Here is an 18,525-nt window from a genome sequence, read left to right on the forward strand (position 1 = left end):
ACACACATGAGCACTAAAACAATACATTACACTTAGAATGGAAGCAGGGGAAGTTCTTTGTGCTCACACGTGAGCATGTGTGGGAATAACACCAGAGCCCTGACCGCCAGGGGAAGAGACAGACATGGACATGTGCTGTTTCAGTTCCGGTGTTGTGCGGTTGTAGTTGGAGAAAAAACATGAAGTAACATGATGTACAATCTGTCCATGCAAGCGGACGCCACACCTCAACGTGCCAGCTTTACAACAGGGCTGTGTATTAAAGTGTTCCTTCCAGTTTCTTTCTTTCTTTTTCACTTCCCTAGAAATCACCTCCACTGTCATTCCTTGCATGTGGTGGACACTCATTCTTCTTTGACTCCTTCACAGACGGGCAGAGACCAATAAATGTGGAGGGAGACATTTTGAAGACACAAGAGGATGGAAACAAGTCATAAACCTCATTTAAAAGGTGAATTAGCCAGTTGTTACGCTGCAGGATATCGCAGCCAGAAGGTTTTCACACGTAAAAGAGTGAATGTCACTTGTAACCTGCAGTGCCACACATCTGTTTCGCGGTTGTGTGAAACATACAACTGAATTTGAGCTTTTCCAATACGATTTTCTGTTACAGTCCTTGCTCAATGACTCTGCAGTGCTTTTATTTTATCTTGACTGTGAGGGAGCTCTGTGGTGACAGCAGGGGTTCGATTAGATCAGATGAAACTTTAATGATTTCTCTGGTGAATCAGGCCATTGCAACAAGCCAACACAGACAGCATACATCAAAGTTAAAGAGGGTGCAAACAGAGAGACAGCAAATCAGGTATATATACATACAGACTGGAGTAATATCACCAGCAATTACATGTTTATATATATGTAGCAAGACTTGTCACATAACAGCAGTAAAATGAGAATAAATGCATTATTACGAGTCCTTTTTTTTTATTTCTACAAAATTAATTCCTAAAACATTTTTGAAAACTTGCCGTAAGACCAGACCCAAGCTGGTCTTACGGCAGTGCTCCTCTGCCTCATTTAAAGCTGTCAGAAGTTCAGAAATGATGAATGATGAAACATATTTACATCAGAGTTATTCACTCACGATGCATCATTATTATTTCCGCTAAAGAGCTGAGAAAACCTGAGCTGATTGGCTAGTTTATCTCAAAACCTTTGCTAATCAGCTAATAATAGCTGCGTGCGGCTTAAGGGCTGTCCACATTTAAAATGCGTTACCTGTGGCCCCCCCTCTCTTTTTCAGGTAGTTGCCTTAATTATTTGCTTCAAAGTTAATGCTAGCTTAATTTGGTTTAGCTTAACTGTTATTTTATTTGTCATTGTTGTGAGTTTCATTGACACTGCGTATTTTGTAGCCACCATAACGATGCTAGCCTAGTCTAGATAAAAGCAGCATGTTTCAAAATGTGCAACTTTTACTTCACTTTAATTTTTAAGCAAATACTTTATGTTTCAAGTCTGCATTGCAATTTCAATTACGAGTGGTAGCGAGAGGTTGCAGTCTTAGATTCCAGCTATGGGTGAACATGGCAACAAGCTAGCAACCAAAGTAGCCACAAGGAGGTTTTTGGTACAGCTTTGTGACCAATTTCACCAAGCTAGCAACTTCTTGTAACCACTTGCCAACCAGCTTTTCCCCTAACAACTGGTGGTTCCCAGCCTGTGTGACCAGGGCCTTGGCTAGCAAATAGTACCCTGAAAATTTCTAATGTGCAATTTTTAATAGAGGGTCCAGCTATTGTTTCCAGAATGTTTTTAAAGGGCCACAGCGGGCATAGGGGGTACAATGAAGTATAAGATGTGATGCCAAAGTCGTGGTAAAATATGGCCCATAATCAAATTTCAGAGTGGGCCAGTGCCTCCCTAGCTCCCCCCTTTAGCCCTGCCCCTGTTACCAAAACACTAGATCAATTAGACTGTTGATTTGGTGACTGTGCTAAATAGCAAGATCACCAAATTATTCAAGGTTTATCTTCAGGAGAACACATTAAATTTGAAGTTTAATTTCATGGTAAATGTGGAACTCATCATGGATCTAGAGAAAAGCTAAGCGAATATATTCCACTAAGGCTAACCAACCAATAGACCGACACTGTCACTCCTCATATCATATAATCCAGCCTTATCCTTTCAGATACACCAGATGAACAGATCCCACAAAATACTTCTTACTCTTTTATATCTTTCCTACTGCAACCAAGTGGAAGCATCTACTTAGAACTGTTGAATGTTCAAGTTCATTGCACATCTCAAATCCAACATGTCAGCCATGCTTTCATGTTAAAATGAGATATTTGTCTTGTTTAACAGCGTCTGCGGGCCATTTGCACACAACTGACTGCAGATGTGTAGACAAGTCAATCCACCTCGGGGTGGGGGGGGACCTCTGAGGGCGGGACAGCGTGGTAACCAAAGCTTGTGATTTGTTAAAGAGATTTATCGTCGCTGTTATATGTTTGAGCTATAACAATGAGGTGCTGCATGGTTTTAATCTCTGAACGTCACTGCTGAGGGATGCCGCACATAGATTTGGAGAGATGCCTTGTTACGCAACCCTCTCGTTCCACCAGACGATTTACAGCGGCACTATGAGTGTGAGCATAAGTTGCGTGTCTGTGACATAGTGTCTTCGATGCAGAACAGGATCCATCCTCGCTCGCCTGTCGCTGCAGCCGCAGACATCGTTTTTCACATCAGACCTGCATGGCTGGCAGCGTGCCTGACACCCTCTCTCATGCCCTCCTTTCTCTCTGTCTCTCTCTCTCTGTCTTTCCTCCCTCATTTTCACCCTCCTCTCACATCCCTTTATATTTCTCTCCTCCCTCACTTACTTTACACAAACACACCGCACCTCCTTCATCTGAGTGTTGCAGAGATCTCGCCTGTCTGCCACCAACCTCCCAAAAAGAAAAGGTGGGGGCTGGTGGGTGACTGATGGCCCATTTTTGTGACATCATTGCTGCCACTCGCCTTCAGTCAGCATGCTCAAGACCGTGATGAGAACCAACTGCTGTGACCGTGAGAGCGTGTGTATTCAAATTCTCTTCCCATTAGTCAGTGTGAGAGTCCAGCTGCGAGCTGCTGCACAGGAAACGGTTCTTAGCATGGTTTTTCATTCAGACAAAGAGAAGAGGAACATCCGCACATTGACTCACTCCTGCTATAATATGAAATGATGGCAAATAGTTTCTGGGTCTTTTTTTTTCTAGGAAGCTTTGTTTTGGTCTTCATAAGTACAGAAATACACACACACACACACACACACACACTAATCCAGGCATGACGCAACCCTCTAAGCAACTCTACGTCATCCTCAGTGACGTCCTCTGGGAGGGAGCAGGCCAGTCCATCACACTGAATACTAAAGGATAAAGTGTTTGCTACAATAATCTCCATTACAATACAATGATAGCACAGCTGACACACACACACACACACACACACACACACACACACACACACAGCACACACACACACACACAACACATATTATATATAATATATATATATATATATATATATATATATATAATATATATATATATAATACACTGTCCTGTTTAACTGCTTTGAACTACCACAGTGTATTACAGTGATAGTTGAAGTTGATTTATGGGCCACCTCTGTCTGTCTGTTATGCAACAGTCCTCTGCCAGGGCCGGTAATTACAGAGGACTGTTCTAGCACTATGGAAAGTGTTACTCTGATTTTTCTTGCTAATGTCTGTGTTGAGCCTTTTACTAATTATAGTGTTCTTTACTATACTCTTGCTGCTTTGAAACATTTAAGCCATGCTACTTTGGAAATAAATACCTGCCGCTTACTCCGTAACTGTCGTGATTGTCCTTTTGTCAGACTGAATCTTTGTTTGTTTGTTTGTTTTTTAGATTTGCAGTAATCCATTTTTATTTGGACACTTGGGGGCAGGATAACAAGCTGATCAGTGCACAAAGCTAATGCATTACTAGCACTGATCAGCTGCCTGCATTGGAAAACCTGTCAGTCAATATGGTGGTGGCTCTAATCTCAAGGATGATTTCTTACAATATATATAGAAGAAGGGAAAGTGCCTGTAGTGGACAAAATGGTTTTTTTTTCTTGTTTTTTTTTTTAAAACAAAAAATATCCTTTGTATTGCTGTAACCTGATTTAACATGGCAGACTGATTTCCTGTTGGAGCCAGCTTCCTGTGGGACCTTGAGGAACTGCAGTTCCTAGAGGAACTCGTGTTGGCTTCATCGTTAAGCTCCAAAGGTTGCCCCTGGGTTTCTACTGATTAGCTATTGACAAATCGTGACTAGCCTCTGCTCCATAGTAATGCATTAGAGCGGAGACAGTGTGAGAGTTAAAATGGAAAGAGAGTGCAAAGAGCAGGCCATTCTGACTGATACCAGGCAAGCCATGAACATTTGTTGAAACAGAAAGTTGGAGTAGCAAAGATAAGAATCTGGAAATTAGTTTGGCATGAAAGTCACTCATTTTTAGGTCTATTTTTGGTCTCCAGTTTTGAGAAAATTATTTAGCTTTTTAGCACCTAAATGGTCCGCTGTGACCAATAGCTAGCTGCTCATGTTTAACACCTGGCAGGAGGTGCTTTCATCTCCAGATAATACCTGAAAGACCTACTTTGAAGCATTTAGGGTCCAATTATTTAACATTTGCGCTTTGACTGCAACACGACTGTCAAGTGACACACGAGGAGTTTTGGTTGTTGTATAATGAAGCTCATTAACCATCAATGAGTCTGTGTATCCTTCTCTGGGTGACTAATACCCTGACAGGTGGTGCTCACACACGCTTTACTGTTACTTGATCTGTGTGTATCTCCCTTACACACACATGCACACACAGAGCAAAAAGTCAATTGAGAAGGTAGGTAAGTGCGTGTGTGTAAAGTGGATAAAAGGTAAGTCTGACCAAATGAAAGAAGAAAAAGGAAACACTGTTCATAAAGGTCCTGTGAAATGAAAGAGGAGGTGGAGGGATGGATATATAGAAGCTTGCAAGTGCCGAACCAGTGACGTCAAACTGTAAACTAAAGACTTAATCCTCTGTGAGCCTGACCAGCTCCTTGTTCTATCCTGACATCTAGTGGTCAAATCATAGAACAACATTTAGAGGATGAGCTCCATCATTTGGTAAGTAATATAATGTATTGTTGTGTGTTGCTGTTTATTCAGGCAAAGCCTGGTGACCCAAATAGCTTCCCGAGTGTCAACTAAGAAAAACAAGTAAATGATGACGCCTTATCCCACCTCAAAGCGGGAAGTAAAAATGAGATCATGGAGAAGGTTTATGAGAAAACCCTTTATGGCTTTAACCCTTTAACCTTACTAGAGTGTTTACATGGAGTGATTCGGTGAGTGGAGTATAGGTCAGCCATCATCCTCTCTGTTGTTGTTATAAACTAGCTCCAGGCTTTGCTCATGCTACAGTTGCTCTCTACTGTACCGTCATATGGAGCCAAGTACCACATTACACAGTTCAATGAGAGCTTATTTTTAGATCACTGTTTATGTAAAAATTGTGATCGTGACCTTTGAACTTTCATCACCTTGACACATAAGAATGGCAGCTGGAAAAAAAAAATCTATGTGCGCTACTACAAACAACACCTGTAATCTTGATGTTTATGTCCACATTGAGACCTGAGCTTCTTAACAATGTCTCCATCCTCTCATCCGCAAACCAGTCATGACACATGGCTGCCACTCCCCGAGCCTGGTTCTGCTGGAGGCTTCTTCCTGTTAAAAGGGAGTTTTTCGTTCCCACTGTCATTTGACTGCCGGAGATTTCTCTGTATTATTGTAGTCTTTACCTTACAATATAAACCATCTTGAGATGACTGCTGCTGTGACTGGTGCAATATAAATAGTGTTGAATTGTACTGGAAATCAAATTTTCAGGTCATTTTATAAAATGACCTGTTGCCTTAAAGCTGCACTGATTGAATACTTTTATAATAAAAATGAGATTTATATGACATGAATGTTTCAAATTTCAAATTCAAATGTTTCTTTCAGATTTTGATGATGACCAAATCTAAGCTAAAAGGAGATCGAATAACGGACTTCCATGGTAGGGAATGGCAACTTCAAATGAATGCTTGTGTTTATCTGTCCTGCGTCAAAGTCAAAGTCAGCTGGCGGATGCTGTACATGAGCTGATGGCTCAGCTGCCACCCTTCTATGCATCAACACGGCAAATCAAGCCTGCCAATGTTTGCTGTGCATCTGCAAGCTGCTTTGCAACCCACCTCCAACCCAGCTTCTCCTTTTTCATGCTTTTCATAAGACTTGTATTGCGGCAGTTGAGTAATTTCATGACACAGTTAAGTGGTGCAGATTCAAAACACACACAAAAGCATATGCATTGCTTATGTATGTTTGTTGCCTGAATAGCATCAAAAACGTTAGATAGCGTAGGTTAGATCACTAGAAATTATAGGTGTTCTGCTGCCGTATTGCTAGCTGACAGCCAAGGAGCTGGTGTACTTTATTACATACCTAATGTAATAAAGTACACCTCATAATGAGTTCCTGCTCGAACTGGGCTTCATCATTTGTTTACAGCACAACAGGACTCCAGAGCTAGTCAGAAGGATGTTAACTATCAATGGCCAGTGGAAGCCTATATTTACTTAGAATAGTATCATAAAATGATGTAATTCAGCCCTTTTATTGGGTTGTAAATTCTGTTTCACTGTCACATTTACATTTTGGTAACAGCATGAAGCCCGAGAGAGGAGGATAGAGAGGGTGAGAAGGAGAGAGAGCAGGATGAAGATAGCAAAAGTAGCAAAAGTAGCAAAAGCTCAAAAAGAAACCGATAAGAACAGACATGCAGTCAAAGATCTGATATTGTGATATCCTGTGCTGATTCTATACACTAAGGGAGAGGTTATATGAATTTCAAATTTTAATGCAAAAGCAACTCCATTACCAGTTTGTCAGTACTGAATTGTGCTATTTTCGTGGCTTACAGAAAAATGAAACTGAAAAATGTTGTGCATGTTTCTCATCTTATCTGCTTTACTACAAAACAACTGAGCCTTTGCCACAGGCTTGATAACTGAACTGTCCACCAGATTATAGCTGCTGCTATGTTGAGATGATGTACAGGTTCCTTCCTGTTAAAAGGCAGTTTTTCCTTCCCACTGTCGCCAAATGCTTGCTCATAGGAGAGCTTTTGATTTTTGGAGTTTTCTCTGTATTATTGTAGAGTCTTTACCTTACAATATTTAAAGTTCCTTGGGTGTTTTAGCGCTATAAAAACCAGAATTGAATTGAAAGAACTCTTAAATTGCCACACACAGGTCTGTTATAATGCGTTTTGTATGTGATAACAGAAGCAAATCTTTTAATGAGATTATTTTCATATTTACTTCAGTAAAATTATGAAAAGTAAACTTTATTTACATTTATTCAAAGAAAGCCTAAAGTTTAAAATAAACACATATTAAAGCACTCTGGGGATGCAGCAAATGGAACCCTGACTTTTGGGGCAGGTAAATATACCTTCCAACTTCAGTGCATTGCATTTAAACGCTTAGTTTTCCAGTAATGTGGAGGAACAGTGCTTAGCTGGAATAGTTACAGCAAGCCATTGCTTTTAGCCTCTGTTTCCATCTTCTAACATCTCTTATGATCACACTTTTCCTTTCAGCATATGACCTGCACATGCTCCAAGCTAGTGGCATTTGCATGGATTACGGACGTTTGGATCCTCATTTGTTTGTGCACACTGTTTACTTCATTTCAGCGGAGCTATCAGCCATGCTGACGTTTGTGCAAAGCTGCTATGAGCCCTCTGAGGTGAGAATGGACAGATGATGAAAATATTTCCATCTGATGAGTCTTTTTTTGAAACATTCAGAAGGTGGACTAATTCTTTTTACAGAAGAAATGTTTGTCTTCAAGCAGCTCTCCCCGATCTCTGAGAAAAATCAGAAGGGGAAGTCTGGAACCTAACCTTGCCACAGGCTGGCTTGAATTTGGATTAGGATCGTGGGTTTGAGCTGCGTTCTCTGTGGATTTTCTTTTGTTTTTACACATCCATCGGTTTGAGGACTATATATTCAGATCTCTGTCCCAGGATGGAGAATCGAATCCTGGACATGGTGTCTGATCAGAATTTAGAGGAGCTTCCAAACATGGAGCCAGACGCAGGCGAGATGCAAAAGCCAGAGGAGGAGCAGCAGGACGAAGCTGACCCTGATCCCCAACCTGAATCTAGCCAGGAGACAATGCAGACGAGAAGCGGCCCTCCACCGCTGGCTGTCATTGAGTTCCGCATCCAGCAGCTTCAGAACCGCCGTTTCCTCCTGCAGAAGATGAGGGAATTTACCAAAAAGTCAGAGCAAAAGATGGACAGCGCTCCAAAGCAAAGTGAGTCAGATTAAAAAAACCCGACAGCTGGTGGTTGTTCCTATAAAAGGAAACCATTGTTAGGGTGCATGTTGACATATATTCATCAGCAGTTGACTTAAACAGCAACTTTACTTCATACACAAAAAGCTAAGAATCTAAAACTAGTGTGGCTGTAACTTACAGCCGATTCTGTGACTTGTGTTAGCTCATAAAACAAGCAATCTAATGCAGTAATCACTGAGTTAATGGACCAAGCAGCTTACTGTGCGTCAGTTTAACCTTTGGGGTACTTTGTGTGATGTCATCAGCAAACATCGAGGATGACGATGACAGCGAAGACGAGCTGGAGACCATTCAGAAAGAGCTGAATGTGCTGCTGCTTAAAAAGGAGGAGCTGTCGAAAGAGGCAGAGACTGCCACACCCACAGAAAACGGAGGTACGCTTAATTTCCACACTTTCTCATCTCACCTTTTTTGTTTTTGTTTTTCATTTAAAGCACCCTGAAATCAAATTTGAATATTAATGATCAAGAAACTGACACCACAGCCTGTTGCTTGTCATTGTTGCCACTTTCAGTCATTATGCAAATGTACTGTTTATAAGGCTGGGAAACGTTTTCTCACTTGGATGACTGACGAAACGTCCCTCCCAGTGAAAACATTCGTTCCAGATGAACAGAATCAACTTTTTTGGGAGGTGGCCTTCAGCAATTTCTTTTAAATCCAATGTTATTTGCCCAAAATCACAACAACTTTTGCCTGTCATAAGTTTGTGCTCCAGGCGAGGCTCGAACTCACAACCTCGGCATCACTCTGCAGGTTACTGTCTTATAAGTACCGCGCGCTGACCAATTGCGCCACTGGAGCCCCTGTAAGCTTTTCTTGAGGTATAGACTTGATGGCTTTCTGAAGGTCTTTCAAAGCTTTTCTTTGGACATTGGCTGCTTTTTCATTCATTTTTAGCCCAGTCCTTTTATTTGACCATTTCTATAAGAAAGAAGTCACTTAATACTAACACATCAAACATTCAAGTATAAAAAGACACCTAACTATAAAAGACAACTTAGTACAGAACCAATTCAAAACAGGTTCTTTAGGGACTTTGTTACTAGTACATAAGTCATTCCTATTACTTTACTTGAATCTGCAGAAAATAACAAAAAGCTTGGGCTATCTCTTTTGGTGTGCAGTGTGCATTTAAAAGATTTGAAACAACTGGAGATGTCTTCGACAAAAGAAGATGTGGCATGGGTAAAAACTATCCACAGGAAATGAACGGTAACTGGAAGAAACAGAAAAGAATTTGAGCCTGAGAGATAGATTTGACCCTTCACTTGATCAGAAAAAGAAGAGAAACAGGGAGAAAAGGCTGAGATATGGCAAATTACACAAGGACTGGACTGGAAATGAAAGCTATTGGGTGTTTTGGAGTGATGAATCTTTGAAGTCATCATAAATATTATTGAAGCAGCTTAGGATCATCTTGACAGAAAACAGAACAAAGAAGAGCTTTGAATTTCCTTCAAGAAACCTGGATAACTATTCCTGAAGACTATTTAAAACAATGAAATGAAAGCTGCTTAGAAGAAGGTTGTGCTGAAGAATAAAGGCACTCATACCAAAGACTGACTTTCAAGCTCATTAAAATGAGCTCGCCATACTCTGTTTTTGCCTCATATACATGGTTATTTGCATGTTTCAGTAAATCATTGCTTTAATTTCCCATTTTCCTTGCAAAATATAAAGAAATGAGTGGTGGCTCCAGACTTTTGCACAGTATATTCAGAATTCCTTACATATTTATATCTTCAAAATTGGGTAACTTACAGGAAGCGAGAGGCACACGGATGTATAATTAGTACTGAAAACCACAGATGAAAAATGTTGGATTAAACTGTCCCTTTAGAAACGACTGCCCCTCCCCAAGCCTGGTTCTGCTGGACGTTTCTTCCTCTTAAAAGGGAGTTTTTTCTTCCCACTTTCATCAAAGTTCCTGCTCATAGAGGGTTATATGATTATTTTCTTTGTGTTATTTTAGGATCTTTACCTTACAATGTAAAGCGACTTGAGGCATATAAACAAAACTAAATTGAATGGATTTGAAAATATGAAAACTTTCATACTGTTACCAGTTTATGAAGAAAATAATATTCTTTTCCCTTTTTGTGTCCGTCTGTGTTTAATATATAATGATACACTGTCAGATTTTCATGTTAAACATATTAAAATAATCAGTGAAAGTGATGTAAAGGTAATCTGAAATGGAGATAATGGCATTTTAGGGGAGGGGCTTCATAGAGTAATGCGTTCATGGCTGAAGTGAAATAGACAGAATGAGATTTTCTTTTAAACGTGGCCCATTTAAAGCTAAAGTTTGAACTGCTTTTGTTTTATTCTTTTTTAATCACCAAGTTCATCAAGCAGACCCCAGTTTTTATAAAAATGAAACACCCTGGGGAGGGATCTACACGCTGCCGCCTGCAGAGGTGACCCAGGAGGAGAGCATAGGACCCGAAGACCCCGAAGACCCTGAAGACCCTGAAGACCCTGAAGAACCTGTAGAAACTGAACCTGAAATACCAATAGAAACACCAGAAGATGACATCGCTCCAGGTGTGTTACACTTTTCCTCTAGGACACAAACTAGTGTTTATATATGTCGACACCTGGTTCCCTCTTTCTTTGAATATTGTGTAACTTTTTAGACAGATATTGCTGCAATGAAATATTTCCTTGTATACTGAATGCATCTGTTTACTAGCTGTATGAACACGCCGACACCTGCATTTGAATAAAACCAGGGGGCTGTTTTTGGTTTTTAATTAAGCTCATTCCAGTTTTTCTCTCTTTTTGTCTCTTTCCCCGGCAAAGTTGAAACTCTGTGCAGAGACGCCGGGCTCACCCAGTGTCCGACCTGCAAAGAGCTCATCATCACACAAACCCAAAGGAAAGTGGGCGAGACAACTTGGTTAGCGTGCTGCTTGTGCTCCATGTTAGGGTACGTCTTCTACCTGACCAGGATGATGTCAAAAAATTCATTCGTTAAGAACGCATGCACATGATACAAGGCACACTGTAGCACTAACTAATAGCACCAAAAACAGTCGCCTCAGATTGATCTGTGACCTTTCCTTCTCTTTCTAACAGCTGTGTTGGCGGCTGCTGTATAATCCCTTTCTGCATGAAAAACTTCAAGGACGTTCTTCACCAGTGTCCACACTGTCAGTCCACAATACACACCTTCAAGCCATTCTGACAACAAGATTACTGGAGTAACAACAATACAATCCTCACTTCCTGCACTTGAGAGACTTTTCCTGCGTCTTGGAGCTGCTTGGGTCCAAACAGCCTTTGCTGCCCTGCAGTATTGCTGTCAAACTTTGACCTGCGAGCTGGAATAATATGGGACTGTGCACAACACCTGGAGAACTTTAGAACTTTTTTTTGGCATTGATGCTACATCTGTACTGTCCAAAGGCTCAGGATAGCAGAGCTGCTGTAAATAGTTCCTCTCCCTCTGAAAATCTGCTCATAATTCAGTGAGATATAGCTAAAGGAAATATGTATTTGTTATCTGCTTATTCTATCTTCCAGTAAGCAGATGCAAATAGTGGTATTCAAATATTACTCCCTTCAACAGTTTGACGGCTTCATGTTTGTTCCTCTTAGCCAGAAATAACTTTGAGCAAACTCAAATCAAGGATCAAGATCTTCATGCTGCTATTTTTCGATCAATTATCTGACCGGTTTCCTTGATGAAGTGTATTTGTTGTACATACAGTTCTGTACAGATGCAAATGATTCACACAGTGCCACAACAGCTTCACAAAATGCTGTTTGCTATGAGATAATCACTCTAACTCAGTGACTGAATGATCTCCTATTACACCAGGCACTTGGTGATAGTAGGGAGGAAGAACTCTCTTTTATTGTGAAAAAGTATTTTCTCTGATTTCTTTTCTTTTTTCACATATTTGTCACACAAGTAAATTTTAATAGTAGTCAAAACTAACCAGAATAATTACAAAATGCAATTTTTTTATGATTTCATTCAAAAAGGGAAAAGGGCTACCCCAACCAGGCTGGCACAATGTGAAAAACTGATTGCCCCCCAGTTTTTAAATCATAAATTAACTAAATTTTTTAGCTGATTTCAGTTTGTCTAGCTACACTGGAGGGCAGCACGGTGGCTGCCCTATGACAGCTGGGATAGGCTCCGGCAGCCCCCGCGACCCTGAAAAGGATAAGCAAAAGCGAATGGATGGATGGATCGCTACACTGGATCACCACTGGAAAAGTGGTGAACCTTCCAAGGAGGTTCATGATTGAACCGTAAGAAAGAGACTGAGCAAAAATGGAATCCACTGCTGAGCAAAACGGGGAAAAAAAGGCTTCATCAAACGTTTTGATGATCCCCAAGACTTTTGATGAAAAGATTCTCTGGCTTGATGAGACAGGATTGGAGTCCCATTACATCTGACGCAAAACCATCACAGCATTTCATAAAACACCAAACCAACAGTCAAACATGGAGGTGTTGTGTGATGCTCCGGGGCTGCTTTGCTGCTTTGGGACCTGGATGACTTGCTGTAAGTGACAGAACCATGAATTCTGCTGCCAGGAGAATATCCCTCCATTACTTTGTGCCATGAAGCCTAAGCAGACTTGGTTTATGCAGCAGGACAATCGTAAATAAACCAGTAAGTCCACCTCTGAATGGCTCCAATTACTAGTAAGGACTCAAATCCAACTGACAGACTTTGTACAGATCATAAAGAGGACATTAATGTTCAAAAATGTTCAAATATGGCTGAATAACAACAACTGTTCAAAGAAGAGTGGGCCAAAATTCCTCCACAGCGATGTGAAAGATTCATTACTAGTGATTACAAACGCTTTACTGCAGTTCTTGGTGCCAAGGGTGGCACAACCAGTCATTAGGGTTAGAGGTAATACTTTTTCACACAGGGCCAGGAAGGTTTGGATAACTCTTTATACCTTAATAAATTAAATAATCTTCTAAAAACTGAACTTTCTATATAGTTGGGTTATCTTCCTTGAATATTAAAATCTGTTTTTATGATCTGGAGCATGAAGTGTGAGAAATATACAAAAAAAATAATATCAGGAAGTAAAAATACTTTTTATTGACGACACTATATACAATACTGTATATTGATGAAGCTGACCATCCGTGTGCGTGTTCATAATTGTTACTCTTGATGCAAACAAATGCACTTTGAAATGAATATGAATGAATAATGAATATAATGAATATTCTTTATTGTCATTGTCACAAGTACAATGAAATTGAAAGATGTCTCCGGTCAGTGCAACATCACGAAAGATAAATACTTAAAAACTATAATAGATAGGATATAAAAGATAGAAATACATATAAAATACAGTATTCTCATACAGTAAATACACCCAAGCAATCCAGGCCTAAGGCCCCATACAGACACTCCACATACGACCTAGTTGATATATCACTCAAACAATCAATCACTCAGTCAATTTGTTAGCGCATCCAACAAAACATATCTGAAAGCATTCCAACATCAAGGGTACAAGTGACAACAGGGGCAATAAAAGTCATCTACTTTTAGTAGCATTGAGACATGATATTGCAATTGGGTAGAAACTGTGTTTGAGTCTGTTAGTCCTTGTGTATGTTGTTCTATACCGTTTACCTGAAGGCAGCAGTTCGAACATGGAGTGTCCAGGGTGTGAAGTGTTCTTTATGATGTTATGGGCTCTTTTGAGGCAGCGGGAACTGTGTAGGTCTTTCAGTTTGTATCATCCACTTTGATACACCTGTTCAACTGCTTGTTAAGATATAGGAGATTTAATCGGCCAATCACATTGCAGAAACCCAATTCATTTAGCCCAGGGGTCAGCAACTCTGGGCACGCGAAGGGTTAACTGATGGCACGACCATATGTGCCCGATGATTTTTTTTTTTTTTTAAATTTCTGTAACAGTATAAACAATGAAAGGTGGAGGATTGACCAGGTGCTGGCAGATGTGTAAAAATGACTCAGTTGTTTGGTGGTGGCCAGAGGTGGGACCAAGTCATTGTTTTGCAAGTCTCAAGTAAGTCTCAAGTCTTTATCCTCAAGTCTCAAGTCAAGTCTCAAGTAATGTCAGGCAAGTCAGAGTCGAGTCTCAAGTCACTGGTGTAAAAGTCCGAGTCAAGTCACAAGTCTGAAACTTTGAATTTCAAGTCCTTTCGAGTCTTTAAAAAAAAACGAAAAAAGATGTTGCAGTTATGCTAAATGTAAATATTAGACCATGTAATTTTTAAATCTGTGTTTTTCTCAACACATGACAAAATAGTGAACTTAGAAAATATACACAAATTGTGAAATTGCACCTCTTTAAAATGCAGCTCAATTAAACCTAGCTCCAAGAATAATTTTCACCGACAGTTCTGAGATAAGCTGCATGTTATTCTTGGATGCGGTTGTAGGACCGGCTTTAAAATCGCATGACAAAAATATCATACATATAAAATATTTTTTTTAAATATCATTTAAAAAAAAACTGCATCACCAACGTAGCCTGGAAACATTTGCTAGTTAGATGAAGTCAGCTATCTCATTGTAGCATATTTATATGCATATTTATAATTATACGGTTCTTGGAGTGAGTGCATACACTCTGAAGTTTAGTAACTTCCGGTCACTGCAACAAGCCCAGGTACAGTTTACCGACGGATGGGTGCAGGACCTTGAAATGCACCGTGTAGAACGAAAGACCATCGTACGTATCATAAGTTTACCAGTCTCACAAATCGTCGTCATAAATACACATTCGTTAACCGTTTATTAATATAACCTTTGAGCTCAACGGTAATTAATTAGTAGTGGAAATAATTTCTGGTAGCATCACAGAAATGTAGCAGTGACAATAATATGTATGCTGTAATCGTACTGGGCAATTAGTGATACAAAACAACTGTTTTATCCTGTGAATAAAAGTATATGTTTTTGTCAATGTACCATAATAACAGAAGCGAAACGCAATATTGTGTCAGGACAATTCACTATTTATGCACAATAAACAAAGGAGCATAGCGCGACAATTTCTGTTCAGCGCCAGACTTGCTTGTAACCTATATCACCAATTATGTTAAGAAAATGACGATTAACTACAACAGCAGACTGACCTTTGTGGATGCTTGGAGCAGACTAACCTGTGAGCTGGAGTGTTCTGGGACGTTATATTTGGTCTTTGAATGGCTGCAATCCAGTCGCCTCTTTGTTACTTCGGAAACATGGCTCGAACAATTTCTCTTCAACGACGTAATCCGATAACAACCGATCTCTTTACCCGTCGGCTTCCCGTGGCTGTCATGCGACCGGCTATTGCAGTTAATAATACAACAGCTTCTTGACATTTTTGTGTTTCTTTTTATCGCTGTTAACTGATTTCAATTGAAAGCCTGCGTGCGCTAGTACCTCTTGCCACGAGTTCCCAGAATCCTTTGCGGTTTTACCCCTGAATGACGTCACATTTTCAATCTCTATATAATATGCATGTTAAATTTTATATTTGGGGTAAAATATCAAGTCTTTTCAAGTAAACGGTTCAAGTCCAATTCAAGTCCCAGGTCATTGGTGTAAAAGTCCAAGTCAAGTCACAAGTCTTAGAACATTTTTTCAAGTCAAGTCTAAAGTCATAAAATTAATGACTCGAGTCTGACTCGAGTCCAAGTCATGTGACTCGAGTCCACACCTCTGGTGGTGGCTATGGCGGAGCTTCCACAGAGGCCAGCAGGTGGATGAGGGAAAGGGGAGGCAGGAGGAGGAGTATCAGGTGAACTGAACTTCAGGTAAGAAGTTATGACCTGCAGTCTATCTGGGTCAGATATAAACCAAGTTTAGGTGTACTGTATAACTTGTACTGCGTGCTAGCTAGCATGATGGAGTTTATATACAGCTGGGTGGGTGCTTTGATGTTACTGATAGTGAACTTTATTTTATTCATAAGGTTAGTAGAGTTGCCAACCACCCCTTAAGAAACGGAATCGTCTCGTATTCAGAGAAAATATTACGCGTTTCGTATTTAGGTGAAAAGAAGGCTTTTCACCTTTGTGTTTTCTCCCTAAAGTGTATGTAAATATCTGGTTACAAATGTGAATATACTGCTGTGCACTGAAATTCCTCTTGTTTTGCATAGAAATATACTGAAAAACATACAAAGCATAATATATAAAATAACATTTACCTGAGTTTTTTCTTTGAAAGAAGCCTCTAATGTCCATTCTTATATTTCAGTACATAACTGAAACCGATCAAGTCGGGGAGGGTAAGAACTGAAAATATGAAATAAACACACATGTAAGCTAAGACTCTAAAAAAATAGCATTTCTTCGGCTTTTCATTTCGCCATTTGTTGATTCACTTGAAGAGCAAGTAACGTAATATGGGTCAAGTGATCAGTTTGATATCAGTCTTTCGTGATTCACCGTCATATTTACATGATTTGTACGGTAGGAATGATTTGCTTTGCTACCTGGTCAAACTTAAGCTCTCCTTAGTATGGCTGGCTCTGTTTCTCCAACAGCGCACTCACAGGCAGCAGCTGCCCCGCCCCCTCGCTCAGTCGCTTAGTGCCTGAGCTCGGATCATACCAATATCAGGGGGGATTCACGCACAGTCGTAAATTCCCACAGTGTGCACTATGTGCTTCGAATATTGTGTGTACTTTTTGTTTTATGCAGTTGTCAGCCAGGCATCTAACTATGAAAAAATTACACTCCAAAAGACCCCGGGCTTCTGACAAAACAACCCGGGCTTAAGCCCAGTAAGCCACCCCACGCTCCGCCCCTGATTCCGACACTTTCAGGGGCTGTCCGCTCAGCGCAGCATCAGCACCACGGAAATACACGGATACATCTGTAGACTCGAGACAGAATGCATTTTCGGGACTTTCAGATGTATGGACCAATGTTTTATTTTCTGATCAATCCAGAAAGCTTTAATGAGCAGCTGGGTTTGTCTCGCATTAACTGGCTGGACACAGAGGACATCGAAATGCAGCTGATTGAACTGAAAAGCTCGAGTCTGTGGGGGTCAAAGTTTGCAGAACTACAGACGCAGCTGGTGCATAGCTGTGCGTGTTCATGGAGCTTGTATTTTCACCTGATGGACATCACCACCTGACAAGTTTAACTGTCTTCAGAACACTGCAGAGGCCTTATTGACAGTATTTGGCTCTACATGTCTGTGTGAGCAGATTTTCTCTCACATGAGTGTCCTCAGGTAGCCGTCTGAATGCTGGACACTTGGAGACTTGTGTCTCTGAGTGGGAGGTGGGAGACCAGAGATCAGAGTGTATTAACAAACATGCCATATTGGCTCAGTTTATTTTTATCACCATTGTTGTGAGGAGACCATAAATAGCATTTGCATTTTCTGTTGTACAGTTCATTTGCTGTTATGGATAAAGTGTGTCTTTTTTTTGTTTGTTTCAAAATAGCTGATAACTATTCGCTGATAACTGCCAACCATCTGCGAACAAATATAATTCTATAAAGTTCTATATAGTGTGTAACTGTTAATATAGAGTGTTATTGCTAATGCAATCATATGGCACATTGACTTCTGAGGAAAGTTTAGATGGCACTCATCATCAGAAAGGTTGCCTACCCCTGATTTAGCCAAACAGACATTTGGGGGGGGAAAAAAACTGCTGAAGTTTAACCTGAGCACCAGAATGAGTTAGTAAGGTAAATGAGTGTGACGTAGTTGTTGGTGCCAGACAGGCTGATCTGAGTATCTGACAAACTGCTGACGAGCTGGGATTTTCCCCACACAACCATCATTAGTGTTCACAGACAAAATATTTTTCAATAAAGAGAAAATATCCATTGAGCGTCATTTCTCTGGGTAAAATGCAATGACGTCATTTAAATGTCACAAAGCTCAAACAGGCTCTGTAAACATGACAGAGGTTACTGTCCTCAAACGGCCTTCACAGTCAGCAGATCTCAGTCCAACAGACCATCTTTGGGATGTGATGTAGAGTCAAATAGTTCAGATAATGTCGACAAATCTCAATATGGACCAAAAGGTTTTCACAGTACACCAAATCTTTATTGACACATAAAAGCATACAGTACTTATATACATCTTTTTGAGTATTT

General features: G+C 40.3%; 1 protein-coding gene and 1 non-coding gene across 3 annotated transcripts; one reads left to right on the forward strand and one right to left on the reverse strand.

Moving 5' to 3' along the window:
* The first annotated feature begins 3,575 nt into the window (after positions 1–3,575).
* Positions 3,576–14,325, forward strand: LOC102291061 (lipopolysaccharide-induced tumor necrosis factor-alpha factor homolog). 2 transcript variants are annotated; one of them, XM_014338999.2, is made up of 6 exons: positions 3,576–7,817; positions 7,903–8,390; positions 8,681–8,809; positions 10,785–10,985; positions 11,244–11,370; positions 11,520–14,325. In XM_014338999.2, the coding sequence occupies exons 2-6, from the start codon at positions 8,099–8,101 to the stop codon at positions 11,626–11,628; spliced, it is 858 nt and encodes a 285-aa protein (XP_014194485.1). In that variant the 5' UTR covers positions 3,576–7,817; positions 7,903–8,098; the 3' UTR covers positions 11,629–14,325. The 2 variants fall into 2 exon arrangements, with proteins under 2 accessions (XP_014194485.1, XP_014194484.1); XM_014338998.2 differs by having other exon boundaries at positions 3,576–8,390.
* Positions 9,146–9,239, reverse strand: trnai-uau. The gene is made up of 2 exons: positions 9,202–9,239; positions 9,146–9,181 (listed from the first exon to the last, which is right to left on the reverse strand). It is a non-coding gene; the product is annotated as a tRNA-Ile (tRNA).
* Positions 14,326–18,525: the final 4,200 nt, after the last annotated feature.

Source organism: Haplochromis burtoni, unplaced genomic scaffold (assembly GCF_018398535.1).
Source record: "Haplochromis burtoni strain Fernald_Lab_line unplaced genomic scaffold, NCSU_Asbu1 Contig_257, whole genome shotgun sequence".
In the NCBI taxonomy this organism is placed as follows: domain Eukaryota; kingdom Metazoa; phylum Chordata; class Actinopteri; order Cichliformes; family Cichlidae; genus Haplochromis; species Haplochromis burtoni.